The sequence below is a fragment of the Sciurus vulgaris genome, assembly GCF_902686455.1.
Source record: "Sciurus vulgaris genome assembly, chromosome: 2".
In the NCBI taxonomy this organism is placed as follows: domain Eukaryota; kingdom Metazoa; phylum Chordata; class Mammalia; order Rodentia; family Sciuridae; genus Sciurus; species Sciurus vulgaris.
Genome location: NC_136462.1, coordinates 91,673,988 through 91,695,179, shown reverse-complemented (window position 1 = coordinate 91,695,179; position 21,192 = coordinate 91,673,988). Strand labels below are relative to the sequence as shown.

The 21,192-nt window shown below is 36.9% G+C and overlaps 1 protein-coding gene across 6 annotated transcripts in view; it reads right to left on the bottom strand.

Moving 5' to 3' along the window:
- The window catches only part of GANC (glucosidase alpha, neutral C), a 79,190-nt gene that overhangs the window by 10,368 nt on the left and 47,630 nt on the right, over nucleotides 1-21,192 (bottom strand). For 4 of the 6 annotated variants that reach the window (XM_079126129.1, XM_079126125.1, XM_079126126.1 and 1 more), the window contains exons 12-20: nucleotides 19,144-19,270; nucleotides 17,147-17,226; nucleotides 15,158-15,301; nucleotides 13,755-13,851; nucleotides 9,397-9,498; nucleotides 7,912-8,155; nucleotides 6,221-6,285; nucleotides 4,559-4,635; nucleotides 704-778 (exon numbers count right to left, since the gene is read on the bottom strand). In XM_079126129.1, coding sequence (XP_078982255.1) covers nucleotides 704-778; nucleotides 4,559-4,635; nucleotides 6,221-6,285; nucleotides 7,912-8,155; nucleotides 9,397-9,498; nucleotides 13,755-13,851; nucleotides 15,158-15,301; nucleotides 17,147-17,226; nucleotides 19,144-19,270 — 1,011 coding nt within the window. The remainder of the gene's footprint in view (nucleotides 1-703; nucleotides 779-4,558; nucleotides 4,636-6,220; nucleotides 6,286-7,911; nucleotides 8,156-9,396; nucleotides 9,499-13,754; nucleotides 13,852-15,157; nucleotides 15,302-17,146; nucleotides 17,227-19,143; nucleotides 19,271-21,192) is intronic. The other 2 variants (XR_013761668.1, XM_079126128.1) reach the window with 2 other exon arrangements.

The following is a 21,192-nucleotide window of genomic DNA, read 5'->3' as shown; positions in this document are numbered from 1 at the left end:
CATTCCTCTCCCTAAGCAACTACTAATCTACTTTCTGTTTCTATATGTATATGTTATTATAGGGAACACTAACATTCTTGGTTCTTTGATTCAGGGACACAATATATACTGAAGGTTATTATCCCCCTAAAATTCATTTGTTGAAGTCCAATCCCCAAGCTGACTATATTTGGAGATAGGACCTTTATGGAGATGGTTCAATAAGATGAGATCATACTGGTGACGCCCTAATATGATAGGAATAGTGTCGTTATAAGAAGAGACAGGGGCTGGGGTTGTGGTTTAGTGGAAGAGTGCTTGCCTAGCACATGCGAGGCACATGGTTGGATCCTCAGCACCATGTAAAACAAACAAATAAATAAATAAATAAATAAAATAAAGGTATTGTTTTGTTTACAACTTAAAAAAATAATAAATTTTAAAAAGAAGAGACAGGAAAGGGCTGGGGCTGGGGCCACATAAATATAAATAAAGGTATTATGTCCATTTACAACTAAAAATAATAATAAAAAAGAAGATACAGGAAGAGGTTCCTCACTAGAAACTGCATCAACTGGCCTTTTAATCTGGACTTCTACCTTCAGAATTTTGAGGAAATTAATTTCTGCTGTTTAAGCCACCAAGTTGGTGGTGTTTGGTCATGGCAATCAGAGCAGATGAATACAACACAACAGGTAAAAATAATATTCTGAAAATGACTTACAGTATTCAAGGCTACTGGAATCTTCACAGTACATCCTCCTTTCCAATGAGCAAATGTCTTAGAGTGATACCAGATCTAAAACAGACCCCAGTGAGAAAGAGTTTATGAGCAACTCTGCTCACAATTTCTTTATTCATTACAATATTCACTTAATTGCATTTAAAATAACCAAAAACTAAAATAAGTGGGAATAAGTAGGGGTTTTGTTTGTTTTTGTTTCATTGTGGTGTAGGGGAAGTGCTTTTCAAAATTTATTTATTTATTTATTTTGGAGGTACTGGAGATTGAACCCAGAGGTGCTTTACTACTGAGCTACATCCCCAGCTTCCCCCCTTATTTTTTTTTTAGCAAGGCCCTTAGCAACCTTCCTGCCTCAGAATCCCACACAGCTGGGATTACAGGTGTGTGCCACCCTCTGGGCATGGAAGTTTTTTGTTGTTGTTGTTGTTTTGTGTGTGTGTGTGTGTGTGTGTGTTTAATCTTGGGTAGAAGTTAAGAAGTATATATGCTTTTAAGAAGATCTGAAAGAGTGGGGTCTTACGGTTCATGGCTATGATCATAGCTATTCAGAGGGCTGCCGCAGAAGGATTTCAAGTTTGAGGCCAAGCCTGAGCAACTTAGTAAAACTTTGACTCAAAATAAAATAAAAAGGGCTGAGAATATAGCTCAGTGGCAGATGGCTTACCAAGCATGTCCACGACCCTGGATTTGATCTCTAATACTGCCAAAAAATCCCCTCCAAAAGCAAAAACTCAAGGGACTATGACTGATCAACTTAATGAAGGTCATTTGTTTGTCCATCTGTACATTCAAAAATTATTTGCTAAACAACATACCACTATGCCAGGTGCTGGATACACGTGATAATTAAGATGTCTAATGAGTGAAAAGACAGTTCCTGCCCTCCTGGGTCTTACTGCCTACTTGGCTTACAAAAAGTAGTACTTATAGTAGTAAATGAGATGATAAAATAGAAAAAATAACATCAAAAAAAGGAGAAAAGCACGTTGCAGGTAAAGAGATTACAAAATGAGGTAGGAGAAAAAGTAAGCACCAGAGAAAGAACAGATCTGGGAGAAAAACCAGTTGAAATATGGATTGCTAATATGGTATCACTTTTTTATGTAGTACAATTCAGAGCTAAGGTTCTAACTCTTATGTGAAATCCCAATCAAGAGGGAGCTAGTTGCTGAAGTACAAAAAGAGCCCATAAAGTAATTTGGTAGAATAAATCCTTAAAATATCATTAGAAGGAGTATGAAAACAAAAACCTCATTTTCTCTCTTTTAGCCAGTATACTTTCTGGCAGCCACTGTTGCATGTTCACCTTGAGGGATTACCACATCCTTTATATAGCACAGTTGTTGAATCTGTCACTCTCCTGTTATGAAGGTGACAGAGCTGTGATTTCACCATCATTAGCTACAGTGAATTCTCTCTCTTTTTTGGGGGGGTGGGTACTGGGGACTGAACCCAGGGTTGCTTAACCACTGAGTCACATCCCCAGTCCTTTTTATTTTATTTTTTTAAATTTTGAGACAGGTCTCGATAAGTTGTTTAGGGCCTTGCTAAGCAGCTGAGGCTGGCTTTGAACTTGCGATCCTCCTACCTCAGCCTCCCGAGCCGCTGGGATTATAGGCATGTGCCACTGCACCCAGCTGCCACAGTGAACTCTTAATTTAACAGTGTCAAATCTACTGCAGTCATGATATATTATTTTTGGTTGGATTCAATTAGTTAATATTTTGTCAAGATTTTTGAGTCTGTGTTTATCAGGATATTAGCTTTCTTTTTTTCTTTCTTTCTTTCTTTTTTTTTTTTTTTTGTATGTCATTCTCTGGCTTTTGCTCTCCTCTTTCTGGTCAATCCAAGTAGCTTCAGATAAATAACTGGTGGAATAAAAGATAAACTGATTCAAACAAGGTTTGAGGATTGTCTGTCTACCACCAGAATTGATTAAAATGAGAAGTATAGGATTTATGTTCTGGTGCCATATCCAAAGATCTCCAACTTAGGAAGGGTATAACTAGTATAAACCTTCCTACCCAGAACTCAGTCCTGGGCTCCTCAGCAAGTACTTACTGAGTGCCAGCTACATGCCAGGTATCTGTCTAGTTGCTGGGGATGCAACAGTGAACCTAACAGATGAAAACTACTGCCTTCAAGGAACTCACATTCGAATGGGAGAGGTATGTATTATGCAAACTGTTCAGTAAATATACAGAATATTAGATGGTGGCAAGTCCTGTGGAGAAACAGAAAGGCTGGAGAGGGCTAGGTAGCACCAGGGGCAGCGGGAGAAGTCTGTAATCTTAAACAGGTGATCAGAGAAGGCCTCATTGAGAAGTCATTTGAGCCCAGACTTGGAGAGGAAGGGATGGGCCCCCAGAAATATGGGGAAGAGTGACAGTGTGGACTTCAGACAGTCTGCTCATTTAGCATGAAATGTATTAACCAGTCAGCCAAGGTAAAGGGGCAGGTCGGGTAAGAAATTGTTTTTCTTTTTTACCCAGCATTTGCAAAGATGTTGCAAGAGAAACAATCACAGAATACCCTGGGAAAAAATGAAGGAATATAATTCAAAGTCACTACAATGTATTTGCAATGCTAGATCATTAGTAAAAATTCTTGACTAAGTTAGAAAGGGAGCCAGTTCCTCTTCATGGGTGCCTATTGCTTTGTTAGAATAAACTTGAGAAACTATTAGTAGACATACTCAGCAGGACCATTTATTTAGCTGTTGTTGTATTTAATGTTTTCCTCAGGTTTCTACTTGGCAGGGGGAATCTTTGTAAAAATCCCTGAACTCCAGAACTTCAAATTACTGAAGAAACCAAGAGGAAAGACTTTAAGTTCATAAATATTCTGGAGAAAAACCTGGTTAGTCATACCAATAATAAAAAGTGTAGGTGGCTGAATGGTGGCCACTGAAAGACTCTCTTGATATGGTGGTCTCAGACTTGCCCAGCATCTCTGTGGCTCTTTTCTCTGTGTGCTGAAGCCCGGGGTGAAGCTCTAGTTCTTGAGGACTCGCTCTAGGTTTGTCTCCTTTCTGTTTTCCATTCCACACCCCTCTTTCCCTAGTCTGAGGCACCAAGTTTCTGTGGTCTATGATCTGTAGAGCAAGGGTTGTCCCTGCCTCTCCTTGTGCTCTGCCTAAGTTCATTGCCCTGGGCTCTAGTAGGCCAAGACAGTTCATATAGTAATAATAACAAATGACAACAACTAAAAAGAGAGCAAAGGTGGAGACAATAGAGGGAAGTCATTGCTGATCTTGATCCACTTTAGTGAGTATTGAAGACAAGTTTTTGGTAATAAAACTTAGGCTCAAAGGGAGCCAGAATCAAAGAGCAAAGCTTCTTGATACTTAAAGTTTCCCCCCAGCATCTGATACCTGGTGGGACAAAAGATTTTTTCCTACCCCAAGCATCAGTGTGTTTAGGAACTCACTTAAGCAAGTCAAAGTGTGAAGATAAAAAAAATTCTGATCCTTCTTGGGGTCAGCACCTATTCATTTTTCCCCCATCTGTCCTCTACTAATTTCTTAGCCTCAGTGGACATGACTTTGTGTCATATCTTTGAAAAATCATCAGTCACTATAATCATTTGGTGTGTGTTCACCATTGCAAGATGGAGAAATTTAGTTGCTTAAAGAAACAAAGGGATGGAGGTGGGGCTGTAGCTCAGTGGTAGAGTGCTTTCCTCACATATGTGAGGTGCTGGGTTTGATCCTTAGCACCACATAAAAATAAATAAATAAGGATAATGTGTTCATCTACAACTACAAAAAAAAAAAAAAAAAAGGAAACAAAGGGATGAGACTTGAGCTAATTGATTAACTGTTATTAGTCTTACCTCATTTGATCTTGGCAGAAATACATCAACCATAGTGGTTTTTGGTTCTGTGACTGGATGAACCAATAAAGCACTTCCTTAAAAATGGAGAAAAAATAAAACTGAGTGTCATTATGAGAATTCTTTCCCTTTAATTTAATAGTATTGTGGTTTTCATTTTTGCTTTGTTTTGATACGGGACTTGAACCCAGGGATTCTTCACCACTGAGCTACATCCCCAGCCCTTTTCATTGTTATATTTTGAGACAGGGCCTTGTTAAGTTGCTTAGGGCCTGGTTAAATGCCTGTCCTCCTGTCTCAGTCTCCTAAGTAACTGGGATTACAGGCATGTGCCACAACATCTGGCAATAAAAACCATTAGATTGTGAATTTATATAGGGCAGACTATAGTGAATTGAACCAATGATTCATCATAGAGATGATGCATTGTTAGAAAGAGGACAGGGGCTCAAAGAGGTGACCATTATCACCAAACATTAATCCATATATGGAATATCAGGGTTTAGGAAAGAACCCTGACACAGTCTATAACAGTATCATTTTGTAAACAACTGCTAATGCACCAATAATCTGAAAGCACCACTGCATCTCTCCAAGGGCTTTATTGTTTTGTGTGAGTGATGTTGATGATGGTGAGTCTACAACTGTTATCCAGAAGTGTGTCACTGTGGCTACTCAGGTTCTTTTGGTTGGGCAGTTATCATTAGGAAGGTTGTAGTTGGCAAGTATTATTAATTTTGCTTTGATCTTGGCACTACACAGATAAAATTCATCATCTATAAATTCTTTCTTTCATTCAATAAATACTGAGTACCTACTGAGTCCCAGGCACCTTGATAGGTTCTGGGGATAGAGTAACCGATAAAACAAGCATGATCCCTGCTCTCATGGAGTTTATACTAAGTGAAGACAGATATTAAAAAGGAATTAAAAAATAGAGTTAAGACAAATATCAAGAGGCAAAAGTACAAAGCAGAGATGAAAGGTTTTTTTTAACAGGACAGATTGGCTTTGATGGAGGAGGACAGACTAAGGTACAAGGAAGTAAGGAGTGATCAGGGAGGTTTCTTCGAGGCAGTGATTATTGAGACCTAATGTGCTAGGGATTGAACCCAGAGCCTTGAAAATGCCATGTGAGTGCCCTACCACATTCCCAGACCAAGGACTCTATTTTTTAACATTTGGAGGTTTCTATTGTTTAGAAATAAGGTTATCTTTTGGGCAACTCAATGTATAGACTGGCTTTTTGAGCCTTGTCCCTGAGATGATAAATTTCCATGTTTTAGATTTGATGGTTAATCCTTATTAAAGAGGCCTATTAGTTTAATGAAATAAACTCTTCTGGTTCTTTACTATATGATTTACTTTCTTCCTAATTCCTTCTCTGTAGTGGTCTCAATTGGCTTAGAAGAGTGGACACAAAAGTTCAAACTACACCTATAAATTGAATGGAGATATTTGACACTGGCAAGAATAATACTGTGAGTGCTATATTGTAACAGAATAGATTCCACTAATGCATTAAAAATCTTGGTGAAGGGATTTCTTTTATTTTTTTTTTCAGTTTCCTTGGGATTGGGATTTTTAAAAAGTGCTCTCATAGTGGAAAATTTAATAAAAATATAATTATAGTATTTATAGCTAAAATTAGTAAATGCTCACCCAGCATATATTCGTCTTCCACACCAAAAGTCTCTAATTCATCAGGGAATTCTATCCACAGAGGCCTGGAAAAAGGGAAAGTTACATTTTAATGTCATTAGATTTTTAAAAAGATTTTTAAAGTTTTAGTTTAAAAACCATTCAAAGGAAATTGGAAAACACTGAAGAGTCAAGATTCTTTTTCATATGATTCAGGTTTTTGTGAGAAATTGCTGTGATTACGTTTTTCTTATGTGAAAGGAGCTTTATATTAATTAAAATGTTCTAAGGAAATATTGAGAATTCTAGTACCTGCCACTTTTCCTTCTGATTGTTGAGCATTAAATGCTACTCAAACAGGCAGAATCAGAGCTTTATGCAAGTCCAAATGTCTACCATCCTTGGTTATGATTTTACAATGATGATAATTCTGTGCTGTCTTTCTAGAAATTTTTTTTTAGTTGCAGATGTACATAATAACTTTATTTTATTTATTTATTTTTATGTGGTGCTGGGGATTGAACCCAGTGCCTCACACGTGTTAGGCAAGCACTCTACCTCTGAGTTACAACCCTAGCCCCTCTACATTGTTTTATTCTTGTGTTCACTGCCTTTCATGCATCACTTAATCATTATACAATTAAGTGAGAAGAATTGATGTTTCTTGTTTTCAAGCTGGCAATATTTGGGGGGCGGGTTTAAGACATTCTGAATATTCCTTTTTGATTGTTATTGTTTCATGTAACTAGGAGGTATTTGGGTTCATAAAACTGTCAATATCTATCTGTCTGGATATCAACTTAATGGTTAAAGTCATTTTTCAATTTCACAAGAAAAGGATATCTTACAATAAGTGAAATTTATTTTTAGTTTATTCACTACCCTTTGTAATAACATATTCCTTTCCTACTGAACAAAGCAGCAGTCTCTATACCTGGGTGATGTCTAGAACCTAGAAGGGAAATTTCTAACAAATATAGATTTCTGAGACCTACCCAAGGAGACCCCTAGAATGTTTTGGAAGTGTGACCTTTGGAATCTATAGTGGAAAGTTCCCCAGGTGATTCTGATCTCATCTAAGTTTAGGAACTTCTGATTCTGAAGTCTTGGTGAATTGTGTATGTTGTATGTGTATCATTCCCTAACCTAGAAAGATTTTTTTATAAACATATATTTTGCCTTCAAAATAGAATTAGAATTTATAGGGCTGGTGATGTAGCTCAGTTGGCAGAGTGCTTGCCTTGCATGCACAAGGCCCTGGGTTCAATCCCCAGCACCACACACACACACACACAAAAATTATAAACTAGGAAAAAATGTTTACCTCAAACTTGGAACAGTTCAGTCCTAAGGGTAAGATAAAGGAAAGCCTAGGACTGGCAGGTAAGCTATTCTTCCTGAGAAGATGCTTATAGTTAAATAATGATTGTTATAGTCACTTCCTTAGTCTTTGAGATATCTTCATTTTTGTTTCTCACCTAGCATGTACAAACATTAATCACAGTAGTAAGGGGTCTACTTTTTATTAACTGTGTCTTCAACAGCCAGGATCCTTTGCATAGTTTGTAGTCAAGAAGCTCGCTGAAACTTGATTACACATGTGGCTTTTCTTCACTTTTTCTCTTAAAATCACTGTGCAATTAGTTTAGTTCCTAATCACTTCGTAAGAGGATTAGGCTGCTGCAGTTCCTGAATGGATGATGCTTTTTTACCTCATGACAGGTTCAGAAGCCACATGCACATGGTAGAACAGAGAATACAAATAGGGCAAGAGGGTGTAGCGCTCTCTGATGACTTCTCGGATGAGCTGGGTATACTCCTCCCCAAAAAGCCAGGGTTCCCGACGCTTGGTGTTCATGGTAGCATGACCACGGAAGAAGGGTTGATAGGCTCCTGCCTGGTACCAACGCACCAGCAGTTCTGCATCTGGATTCCCAATGAAGCCACCCACATCAGCTGGTTAGGAAAGAAAGGCCAAGTAAGGCAACAAGACTTCAAATAAATGATGTACATGGGTAAGATAAGGACTTGATGACTGGCTGGAGAAAAGAGCATATGTGCATTCAAAACCACAGCCTCAAACAGGGGAGCACATATATAAAAGAGCCTATTTGGGAATCTGACCAAACACTCTTTGAACATTCTCTTCTTGTCAAAAGACCAGAAGGTTTACTGCAAAATCAATACTCCTATATGCTCCCAAACTCATATTACCCAGAAATCACAAAATGTTGACTTGATTGATTGTGTGTGTGTTTGTGTTGAGCGGAAGGGGCTGATAACTGATTTCCTTTGGAAGCAATAGGCAAACGAAGATAAAAATTAAAGAAAGAACTAAAGAGAAGCAAATAATTAGAAGTTTAGGTAGAATTTCATGCTGAGTCCTAGAGCAAGATATGTATTTCTTATACCGTATGTAGACCAATGCCAAAAATCACATATATAAAAATATAATATTAACTTGTTTCTATTTCTGCTGAAAACAAGGAGTAGCCAGAACTGCAGTCACATTGAGTTACTTGTAACATTTATCTACAGAGAATTCTCCGGATGCAAGGAATGCAGACCATCAGAGACACTCATTTTAAGGCAGACCATCAGAGAGACTCATTTTAACTAAATTTATCTTTCTCATGAGCATATATTTTTAAAAAACAGTTAAAACATGTCATGGAATCTAAAATTTGCTGAGACTCTATTTCTACTTGTCTTCCTTCTTCTTCTTCTTATTTTTTAGCAATTCTGGAAAATTGAACCTAGAGTCTTGCACATGCTGGTTGAAAGCTGTATCACTGAGATACAACCCCTGTCCTACACTAACTTCTGATTCACTAAATTCTTTATAATTCTCTCTACTTTTTTCACCTTTAAGAAGAAAAATTTTTTCAGGAAGGAAAACTTAGTTTTCAAGTGCTGCATCCAAGAAGGAAGTGATGAAAGAATGAGGGGAGGAAGCACTCTTTGGTGCTTCCTTTTCTCCTTCTAAGAAACTGATTCTGTGTCTTCAATTTAGACAATATACAAGAAGTTCTGAAGCATCTGCTTTCACTTTTCTCTCTAATCTGCTCCCCTTCACTTTCTTGGTTTTCTTTTCCCCATATTTATCCTAGCCCAAAACAGCTAAGGAGAAGTTTTGAAGAATACATCTCACTTTTCATTTTCTCTCACTTCAAGCTTCAGGACAGGAGTCATCTTACCTCCACAAAAAGAGATCCCAGTAATGCTGAGAGTGAGTAACATGGGGATAGAAATTTTCAGGTAACTCCAATCTGCTATGTTGTCACCAGTCCACACTGCACCTTTGGTCACCAGTAAGAAGGTATTAAAAAAAAAAATTCACAAATCAGTTCATGTACTCAAATTCATATTTAGAGTCCTGATTATTTATTTATTTGGTACAAGGGATTGGAATCAGGGGCACTTAATCACTGGGCCACATCCTCAGCTCTTTTTAATTTTATTTTGAGACAGGGTTTCACTAAATTGCTTAGGGCCTCATTAAATTGCTGAGGCTAGCCTTGAACTTGTGATCATCTTGCCTTAGCCTCCTGAGTCTCTGGGATTATAGGTGTATGCCACTATGCCTGGCTTAGAGCCTTGATTTTTAAAAGACAAGATAATAAAAAGGAAAACAGATTTCTTACCTAAAAATAAACAAAGTTTGAACTTCTACAGTTAAAATGTATTAATTTCCTAATATAAAAAGTTATAAATATAAAACTTATATAATATAAATATAAAAGTTATAAAAATTCACAAAACATTATGAAAATATTCTGAAATATGCCTACTTTTTAACTGTAATTCTTTTTTATCAGACAATTACAGCTTTAAATAATAGTTGGGTTCATTTTGACAAAATCATACATGCAAAGAATTTGATTTACTTCATTTAAGTCTTGGTGAGCCCCTCTTTCCCATCTTCCCTCCCACTAGTCTCCTTCCTCTATTCCGCTGATCTCTCTCACTTATTGTTTTAAAAATTTTTCATTTGTCAATGGACCTTTATCTTATTTATGTGCAGTGGTGGGAATTGAACCCAGTGCCTCATACATGCTGGGCAAGTGCTCTACCACTGAGCTACAACCCCAGCCCCCACTTATTTATTTTTGATTGGTGCTTTATACATATTACATAAAGAAAGGTGAAATACACTGTGGTATTTATACATGCACATAGTGTGATTTTGTTAAAATTCGTTCTTATTTCTTTCCCTTTCTCATCCCTCCTCCCTCCCTCTCAATCTCCTTTTACTCCATTGATCTCTCCTATATCTTTATGATATCCAATCCCACCCTTTCCCCATATTTTGCTCTAGTTTACAGGAAGTATAATTCAAATCTGATTATAGGAGGAATATCTTTAAAAATAAACTTTATTGAGATGTCATTTACATACAATAAATGTACCTATTTTAAGTGAAGAGTTTGATTCATGTAACCACCACCACCACAAGCAAGGCATAGAACACTTCCATAACTAGCGAAGTTTCCATGGGTTTCTTAGCAATCAACAAATCCCCACTTTAGCCAATTTGCTCACGTGATTTCTATGATTACAGATTAGTCTTTTAGTCTTTTCTAGAATTTCCATACAAATGGAAACATATACTGTATTGTGTTTTTAGCTTTTTTTACTCAGCATAATGTAGTTTACTATTTTTTATTTGCTGGGTAGTATTCCATGATATGGAACATATCACAAGTTACTTATCTATTTACCTATTGATGAATATATGAATTCTTTCCAGGTTTGGGCTATTACAAATAAAGGTGCCATAAATATTTTTGTATAAGTCTCTGTGTGATGTTTTCATTTATTTCTAGATAAATACCTGGGGGTGAAATTGTTGGGTCTATGTTTAGCATATGTTAAACACTTCAAGGTAATTCCAAACCTTTTAGGAAGGGTTGTACCATTTTACATTCTTAACAGCAATATAGGAGAGAACCAGTATTTTTAATTCTAGGCATTCTAAGGAATGTATAGTGGGTATCTCTTTTTTGTTTTAATTTATATTACCCTAATAACTGATTATTTCTTCATGTCTTTACTGATCATTCTATGTCTTCTTCTGTAAAGTATTTATTCACGTTTTGTTCTTTCTGTTTTGTTTTTGTTATTGAGATGGGGTCTTGCTATGTTGCCCAGGCTGATGCTGAACTCCTGGGCTTGAGAGATCCTCCTGTCCCAAGCTCCCAAATAGCTGGGACTACAGGTATGCACTAATGCACCTGGTCTCTTTCCTAATTTTAAAAATATGTTGTCTGTCTTATTGTTTAGTTGTAAAAATTATTTACAGCTGTAAGGGTTGAGGTTCATCTTTGCCCCCCAACATAGATATTTAGAACCGTTAATTGAAAAAAATGGCAACTTTATACTTTGCTTGGATTATCATCCCACTTAATCATCCCAACAACCATATCTGGTAAATAATATCATTAACTCTATTTTACAAATGAAGGAAATATGGCAAACAGTAGACCCCTAATCTACCCACAGTCACATGGTCATTAATTAGATTTAAGGCAGGATTTGAATCCAGGCAGTCCAACTCCAAAGCCAGTGTTCTTGTTCACTGCACAGTTGATAAGAGTTTATGAAGACAGATTACAAAACACTAAAGAGATTCATAAAAGAAATCTTATTTTATTACATCTACATTACTCCAGAAGCATTTTTGTCTATCTTCTACCAAAATTGTTCTAGTAGATATTTTTGTTTTTATTTCCCATACAAATTTTGAATTTTCCTACAAAGAACAGTATTTCAACAAAGAAAAATATTTTCAAGGGATTGCCCTTTATAAATTGTATCTAATAAATTTTCCTTAACTTCAAGTGAAATATGAATGTATCTACATAATGATTTTGAAACCTTGTCAAAAAAGCTCATCATAATAAATATGCAAATGTTCTCATGGCTCATATGGTTGTTTAGACAGAAGCTCTCTCGGGCTATTGGTTTTAGCATTTGACTGAACAAAATATATTTCTTGTAAAGCCTTGCTACACACTGGGGCAAAGTTGATTAAGTTGGAGTCTTGCTATGTTGCCCAGGCTGGCCTTGAACTCTGGGCTCAAGAGATCCTCTTGCCCCAGACTAGAAAAAGAGTGGGTCAACATTTATAAGATTAAAAAAAAAAAAAAATTAGTATTCATGTTTCCTCTTATTTTTTAAAATGGGTGTTTGTAAAATTTTCATTAAATATACATTTTAGTGATGAAAAATGATACTTGTACAGAATTTGGAAAAATAAGGATAAGAAGAAAATTAAAATCACTTATAATCACTAAGGTACTAAATTTTCTTGTATTTTATCTGACTGCCTATCTACCTACTTATTGGATTACATTACTACCTTATATTTATATTTGATAAAATTGGGATAATACGTAAATACCTAGGCATTCTTTTCTATTTTTCCTTAAACATGGTAGCAGAAACATTTTCTCATGCAGTTAAAGTTACCATTTTAAATAGCCTCATGGTAGTCTGCCACACATACTTTTGTAACTATTCTCTATTGTTACATATTTAGATTTTTTGGTTTGTTTCAAGGACTAATGCTGTGGTGATCCTCTCTGTATATGAATTGCTGCCTAAGATGATAATATTTTGATCTTTGGTTGAGTACCACATGGGCTGGTTTTCAGGGGTAGAGTGGGAGACCTAATAATGTCTGCAATACAGTAAGGGTTGGTTTTTGAAACTAGGACCTATGCTGTCAGTTGTTTATACAAGAAAAGAGGACTTAAAATAGCCTTTCTACCCAAGGGTGCTTAAGTTGAACTAGATCTTCATTAGTTAGTAAACTAGATCCAGTTATAAATTACCCTGACCACAAGCAACAGCCAGGTCTATTTTAAGCCATATTGCTAAGTAGAACAGAACAGGTGATTCAATGAATATGTTAGAAGTATATTCCCTGATTTCAATAAATCAAAGTGACAGGATCAGGGATAACCATGTCAATAAACTGAATATGATAGAGTCAGTGTCCTATCAAGTAACTGGCCACTTTTTCAGTGGGAAACAAGTATTAAACTTGATTAAAATTGGCTTACTCTATTTTCTAAAAAAGATTTTTAGTTGTAAATGGATATAACACCTTGATTTTATTTATTTTTGTGTGGTATTGAAGATCGAACCCAGTGCTTCATACATGCTAAGCAAGTGCTGTCCTACTGAGCCACAATCCCAGCCCAGCTTACTCTATTTTTTAAAAAATATTTTTAGTTGCAGATGAACACAATACCTTTATTTTGTTTATTTAGTTTTTCTTCTTCTTTTTTTTTTTTTAATGTGGTACTGGGGGTCGAACCCAGGGCCTCATGCGTGCTCGGCAAGCACTCAACCACTGAGCCACAACCCCAGCCCCCAGCTTACCCTATTTTATAGGACAAAATGCATACTTCAGATCATATCACTCTGTAAAATCAAAGGTCTGAGGAACAGCTATTGAAAATGAACACAGGGGCAGCAAATGCCAGAAAGAGTCAAAAAGGACAGGTAGTTAATTTGTGTTTTTCAAGTAATAAGAGTCATTCCTTACCATACTTTTGTGACCCAGCAAAGAAAGAACGTGAAAGAACAAAGGGTCTCTCCTTCCCTTTAGATCGTTGTAGCAGTCCTTCTGCAGTAGCCATTTGCTATCAAAGTCAAGAGAAAAATTTCAGAGATGATAGGATTAGGGCATTGTGCCAATATATCCTCAATAAGCTATAATGTGAAAAAAGTAAATAGTAGGTGGAAATGTGAAATGTTAAAATAAATCCACAAAATTGTTTTCATGATATAAATTCCTCTACTAAAAGAATGGAAAACTTTCTTTGATTAACAGTAACAATGAATAAATAAAGTAGCATCTATTTGATGCTTAATTGGCATTTTGTAATATTTTCTCACATAATTTACAAAACAATTTCTGAGACAGTTTTTAGTGGTGGGGGAAAAAAAAAACCAGATTCAGCAATGTTAAGTGACTGGTGGTCCTGGTCTACATGAGAAAATTCTCTAAAGTAGTTGGCAGTAATAGCAACAGGTTGTTAGAGAAGTAAGTAGATACTACCTGAAATCTGTGCTATCTCTAGCCAGCAGCTCCCATTGGAAAATATCAATAGGTGGGAGGGCAATGGGAACATAGTTACATTTTGAAAATAACAAAGAACCATGGATATAAATTAGGGTACATGATTGTCAAGGCTTTGGATATGACTGGCAAATAAAAGACAATTTTACCACTTTTTTTTTTGGTCCCAGGGATTGAATTTAGGGGCACTTAACCACCAAGTCATATCCCCAGCACTTCATATTTTTTATTTTGAGACAGAGTTGTACTAAGTTGCTAAGGGCCTCACTAAGTTACTGAGACTGGCTTTGAACTTCAGATCCTCCTGCCTCAGCTTCCCCAGTCACTAGAAATAAAGGTATGTGCCACCACACCTGGCCAATTTTACCACCTGTGATGAGAAGGCTAAATACTTAAGGAAAGGCTTCTAAATTTTTTTTAAAAAAAGCATATTTATTGAAATTATGATCTATATTCTAAATTATGCTCCCTTGGTATGAATATTAGGGTTGCTATATTTGGATATTTGTGACGTTTTTAAACTTTTATTTCAATTACCTTTGTTAATAGATTTATATAATACCTGTGTCTATAAAAGTTTTGTGGCAGTAGCCAAGGCCATATACTAATGGCTCTTATCAAGGTACATGTTTCCATGTTATCATTAATCTCACAATATTTTAAAATTCATTAAGTTGATTATGGAAGGAAAAAGAAGCAAAGGGAGAAAGAATAAAAAGTCCCGTATTGGTTATAACCTAAGATTCACTGCACTTATCAGAAAAGACACACAAAGAGACATGAACAGTATAGTATGGCTGTTATAAAACAAATGATTTTTTAGGGAGGGCACACAAATCTAGTTGACTTCTTCTTGGATATCTTACCTGATAAAAACCATAGATATTGTGAAGTTCTCTGTGCTCCCAGTTGCCATGATGAATGGCATTCTTTTGCAGTGTTAGCTCTGGCCCTCTAAAGACTGAGGGCTCATTCATGTCATTCCATATGAAAAGGATATCTGTAGACCCCTAGGAAGTAAATTCCGGTCATAAAACAGTACCACAGTGATGATATTAATATGACAGCATTCCCATTATTCTTTCCTAACACCATTTAACTTATTTATTTATTATGTTTATTGGACAGGGAATTGTGTCTGTTTTGTTCACTGATAAATTCCAAACATTGAGAACAGTACCTGGCCTACAGAAAGTTCTTAGTAAATGTTGATTAACAAATGTTGCCCCGTGTTGTCTATGAAATATACATTGCCCAGCAAGTTTCCCTAGAGAACCCCTACTGGAAAGGTTGTGCATTTTCACAATTAGGCTCTATAGCATTTGCCATATGATATAACTCTTTTTTTTTTTTTTTAATTTTGATTCATTGTACACAAATGGGGTACAACTATCATTTCTCTGGTTGTAAGTGATATAGAGTCATACCATTTGCATAATCGTATGTACATAGGGTAATGATGTTTGTCTCATTCCCTTTTCTTTCCCCATCCCCTCCCCACCCCTCATTTCCCTTTATGCAATCCATCCTTCCTCCATTCTTCCCTTACCTTCCCCCACATTATGTATCATCATCCACTTATCAGAGAAATCATTCAGCCTTTGGTTTTTCGGGATTGGCTTATTTCAATACTACAACTCTTAATTAAAGGCAATTATAACTATATGTAGAAGACTCTATCTTCCCTCTAACACTCTGAAAGACTTGGCAGCTTAGATATCTGTTTGTTACCATGATCTACATTTAGTGTTCTATGTAAAATTGTTCAGAGGAAGAAGGGACAGGTGATTCATCTAGTTATCATCTCGTTGTAATTCTTTTTATTTTTTTAATATAGAAATCTCTGGTCTCTCAGCATTTGGCTGAATAGCTATAATTACAAGGACCCTCTGGGGAGCTCATTCCATTATTTTCTGAATGTTCTGTTCCTTGCAATATCTCCTCACGAGATCTAGCTTGCCTTCTCAGACACCATAAGATCTCTTCAATTACTCAACTCTGCCATACTAGTGTGAAACAGCCATAGAAAACAGTGGAGTGAATGAGCATAGCCATATTTGGTCCAAGGGTGTTTGTCTATTCCTGCTTTAAGTTATTTACTAGTATCCTAGTATATGTTTGATGGTTAAGAGCTGGGTTTGGCAGACAAACAGTCCTGAGTTCAGATCTTGGGCCTATCACTTGCTAGATGAGTGACATTGGCAGGCTTACAAACTCTCCATTACTCAATTTTCTTATCTGTGGAATTAGATTTAGTTAGAGTTCTTATTTCAGAAAATTATTATGAAGAAGAAATGGTATAATGCCCATAGAGTGCTTATCACAGGGCTTGGTATGTATTCATTTTGTTTTAGGTAACCATCAGTGTCACCACCATTATCATTATCAATATCAGTGTAACTAGTTGAGAATAGTTTTCCAGATGTGGCCTCTCCAGTTTTTTTTTGTGGTTCTTACAACATCTTAAAATAATTATTATACTTTGCTTTTAATGAAAACACTACAGTTTATATTTTCACATTTATCATATCTTTAAATATAGTTGTAGAATACTATTTTATATAAAATGTATATTGGTAATTTGGAAATATAATAAATATGTTATAATGTACTTTGATATATCACAGAGTCTATTATAATTGTGGTAAAAAAAAAAAAATTGCAGCTTTTGTGCCTGTAGTAATGCACATGGCACCTCTCCCAGCTAAAGTTTGTAATGTAGTGGCCATCCTTGCCTTTTCATACAAGCATTATATAACAAGAGCTATTCAAAGAAGCAGAGCAGTTCTATTCACTTTTTTTTTTCTTTCATCCTTTCAAGTTAACTAGGAAAGAACAAAAGAATAAAGACCAACCTGATAAGCAGGAAAAGCAAAAAGACCCGAATACCATTCTCTGACCTTGGAATTGGTAAAATCCAGGTAAGAAGAGAGACCTGTAGAAACACAACAGTAGACAGACTGTTAGGAATAGAGGTTATCACAGTAAAATGTGTCATAAAGAAAGTATCAGATGTGAGAACTATGTAATCAATGGGCACTTTGCAACATTCCTAAAAGATAGCTGGGAGAGGCATGGTCTCCAAGAAGGGAACGAAGGTGATACTGGACTCCAATGAAAATTACTAGACCTTTCAACACAAGAGGCCCTGGGGAATGCCAGTAAACAAGCATCAAGACATAGCATGTCCCTCTCTAATGGCCTAAGATAGCCCAAGTAAGGATGGCAAGTATCCTGCAGTGAGCCCTTAGTTTTTTTTTTGTTTTTTTTTTTTTTAAGACTGAGGATTGAACCCAAGGGTGCTTGAGCACTGAACAACATCCCTAGCTTTCACTTTTTTTTTTTCTTTCTTTCTCTCTCTCTCTCTGTGTCTCTCTTTCTCTTTGAGACAGGGTCTTGCTAAGTTGCTGAAACTGACTTTAAACTTGTGATCCTCCTGCCTCAGCCTCTTGAGCTTCTGGGATTACAGGCATATACCACCATACCCAGCTCCTTAGTTTTTAAAGAGTAATAGAGAAGAGAGTTCAAATAGTTCAAGGAGAGAAAAGGAAGACATAGGGTTTCTCTATAGAGTACTATGATATAATAAAGTGGTAATTTCCTTTTGTTCTTGTTTCTACCAAGGCATTTGGTAGAAATATTTGAAATGAAAAACCCATAGTTGCCAAAGGCAGCTGAGATCACTCAAAAAAGGCTGAAAAGTCAAAGGTATGGGTGAAAGGACAAAGAATAATCATAGGAGAGAACCTGCCAGACACTTTTTTTCTTCTCTTCTTCCCTCCCCTTTTTTCATTCATTCTCATTCATTCTCTCTTTCTCTCTCTGCACTTCCCTCCCTTTCTCCCCCTTTTTTGTTACTAGGAATGGAAACCAAGGCCTTGCACATGGTAGATAACACTCTACCACTGACTATACTCCCAGCCCTTTAAAAATTTATTTTGAGACAGGGTTTTGATAAGTTGCTGAGGCTGGCCTCAAACTTGCAATCCTCCTGCCTCAGTCTCCCAAGTTGGATTATAGGTGTGTGTCACCATTCCTGGCTCATTCTCTACTTCTTATCTCTATTTGTTTAGAGAAATGCATACCACTGAGGTTTGCTTATTTGTTTGTTACATTCATTCAATTACTGATTGATAAGTATATCCAAACATATATTTCCAACTGTACCAGGTTGTTATGGTTTGGATATTACATGTCCCCCAAAAGCTCATGGGTTGAAGGCTTGGTCCTCAGCTGATGGCACTATTGAGAGATGATTGAAACTTTAGGAGGTGGGACCTGGTTGGAGGAATTAGGTCATTGGAGCTAAGCCCTAGAAAGGTATATTGGGACTCTGTTTCTTTTTTCTCTCTTGCTTTCTGGCCTCAGTGAGGTGAGCAGCTCTCCTCTGCCATGTGCTTCCAGTGTGATATACCACTATGATATACTGGCTTGGCATAGACCCAAAAGCCATGGGGCCAAATGATCATGGACGGAAACATCTGAAACTGTGAGCTAATATAAAGCTTTCTTCCCTTTAAGTTAATTTTCTCAGGTATTTTGTCACCTAGGCGAAAAGCTGACTACCTCACACGTGTTATAAAAGATACAAAGAGGGGCAGGGGATATAGCTCAGTTGGTAGAGTGCTTGCCTTGCATGCACAAGGCCCTGGGTTCAATCCCCAGCACCACAAAATAAATAAATAAATAAATAAATAATACTAGAAGGCAATACTCTATTTTCCTTGAAAGTGACTAAGATGGAGGTAGAGAAGTAAGTGATATTTACTAGGAATGAGAATGACAGCCATGTAACCTTCATTAATTGGTATTAAATAATAGGAAACAGTAAGTGTATATAGCAATATCATACCAGGCCAGCATATTCCTTCGAAGTCACTCCCGTCACGATTTCTCACAAAGAAGCCCTGTTCTTTGGCCTTAGTGTACACTGAGTAGTCAGGATCAATCTTGATGTGGGGGTCACTGATGACCACAAGCTGTCAGAACATAAAGGTTTGAAGATCTCATCAGTTGTATGGTTAGACTTAACGTTCATTTATATGTTTTCACCATAGCTTTAGGGTAAAATTTTATTTTAAACAACTATAACTCATCATGAAATATTTCATACTTCAGTAAAACTATAGCTTTTCATGTGCTCAGGGAAATTTAAACTGATATCAAAACCAGGCTAGTTTTTTTTTTGTAATTATTGCTGCCTAACCAATACATGCTTTTAAGAAGGTATTTATTAATCTTCTGACTGTGATGCTGGGTACTGGACGCTATGCATCAAGGATTAGTAGGCAGTGTCCATGCTCCCTGAACATTCAGAGTCTAAGTTAATACTGATAAAAGCAAATCTTGAGCCAATTCTTATTACATAATAAGAACAAACAAAAATTCATAAACCCAATGGTACAGATGTATTTGAGAAGGAAGTTTGAGAAATTTTGAGAAAAGCTATGAACCACAACTGTGTCTCTAGCACCTCTCTCTGTCTGATATCATCACGTCCACTCAGTTCTCAATATCAATTTATTTGGCACTGCACCAGTCTTCTAATCATTTCTACTCTATTCATCCTACCTAATAAAGTTTAATTCCTCATTGTTCAAAGTCTTAAATGTTAAATTACAGTAAAATACACATAACAAAATTTACCATCATAACCATTTTAAGTGTTCAGCAGTGGTAAGTAGTTCACATTGTTGTGCAAACAATATCTAGAGTGCTTTTCATATTGCAAAACTGAAACTCTACACTCATTAAATAATAAATTTCTATTCCTTCTCCCAGCCCATGGCAATTACCATTCTACTTTCTATCTCTAAAAATTTGACTACTCTAGTTACTTTGGATTAGCAAAGTCATATACTATTTGTGGGCTTTTTGGGGGGTGGGGCACTGGCTTATTTCACTTAGCATATGTCCTCAAGGTTTATCCATGTTGTAACATGATCAGAATTTCCTTCTTTCTAAGGCTGTGTGATAATTTACTGTGTGTATATTCCACATTTTGCTTATCTATCATTCATCTACAGACCCTTGAGTTACAGACCTTTGGCTACTATGACTTATGCTGTACGGAAAACCACCGCTTCTTAGCCTGGGTTGCTTCAAGCGGCTCACGCCGCTTCTTGCTCTTTCAGCCTGACCAGTGGGACAAAAGACACGTACTCTTCAGAAGTTCATGAAGCAGCTTCCGCTTTATTCAGATATCACCCTCAATATATAAGCAGTCTCATGCATAAGCAATTGTAACCAGATATGTCCATCCAATCCTGTTAAAGGTCAAGTGATCACTCGCTCAAGCATACATGTAAAGTATATCTGTCCATGCGCTAGGCGGCTGAACTGATTATCATACAGCCAATTGTAAACACTTCCTGCCTCTCTCCAGGCATAATCAGGACGCCGTTTGCTTTCTGCCAGTCACCATCTTTAGATGCACATGGTGTAACCCTGGGCCCCGGGTCTCGCCCACCACAACTCCCCCTTTCTGTTTATAAAAGGGACCGTGCCTGTCTTAGGTTGTCCACGGCAGAGCAACATCCTTACCCGTCATTGGACAATGAGGCTCTAGCCCTCATTTCCTGTCTTAGGTTGGTATGAGCTCCCCATGAATCTTACCCATCATTGGCTACCAGTCCAGCATATTTAACCAGACGTGGGGGGATGGGCCAGCATCAATTGCAACGAGAGCTTGGCGAATAATGGCTGTTTCTCTGCGCGGATGTATATGCATTTTGTATATGCACAGGACAGATACAACACACAAGAGACCTCCCCTGGACAAAAACCCAAACCATTCTTTTCCCCATAGAACAGCGGACTGCAGAACTGTGGCCAATTGTTGTAAAAATAGGAGGATATAGAATAGAGGAGTTGGTAAGGGGTATAGGATAGGGCCACATCT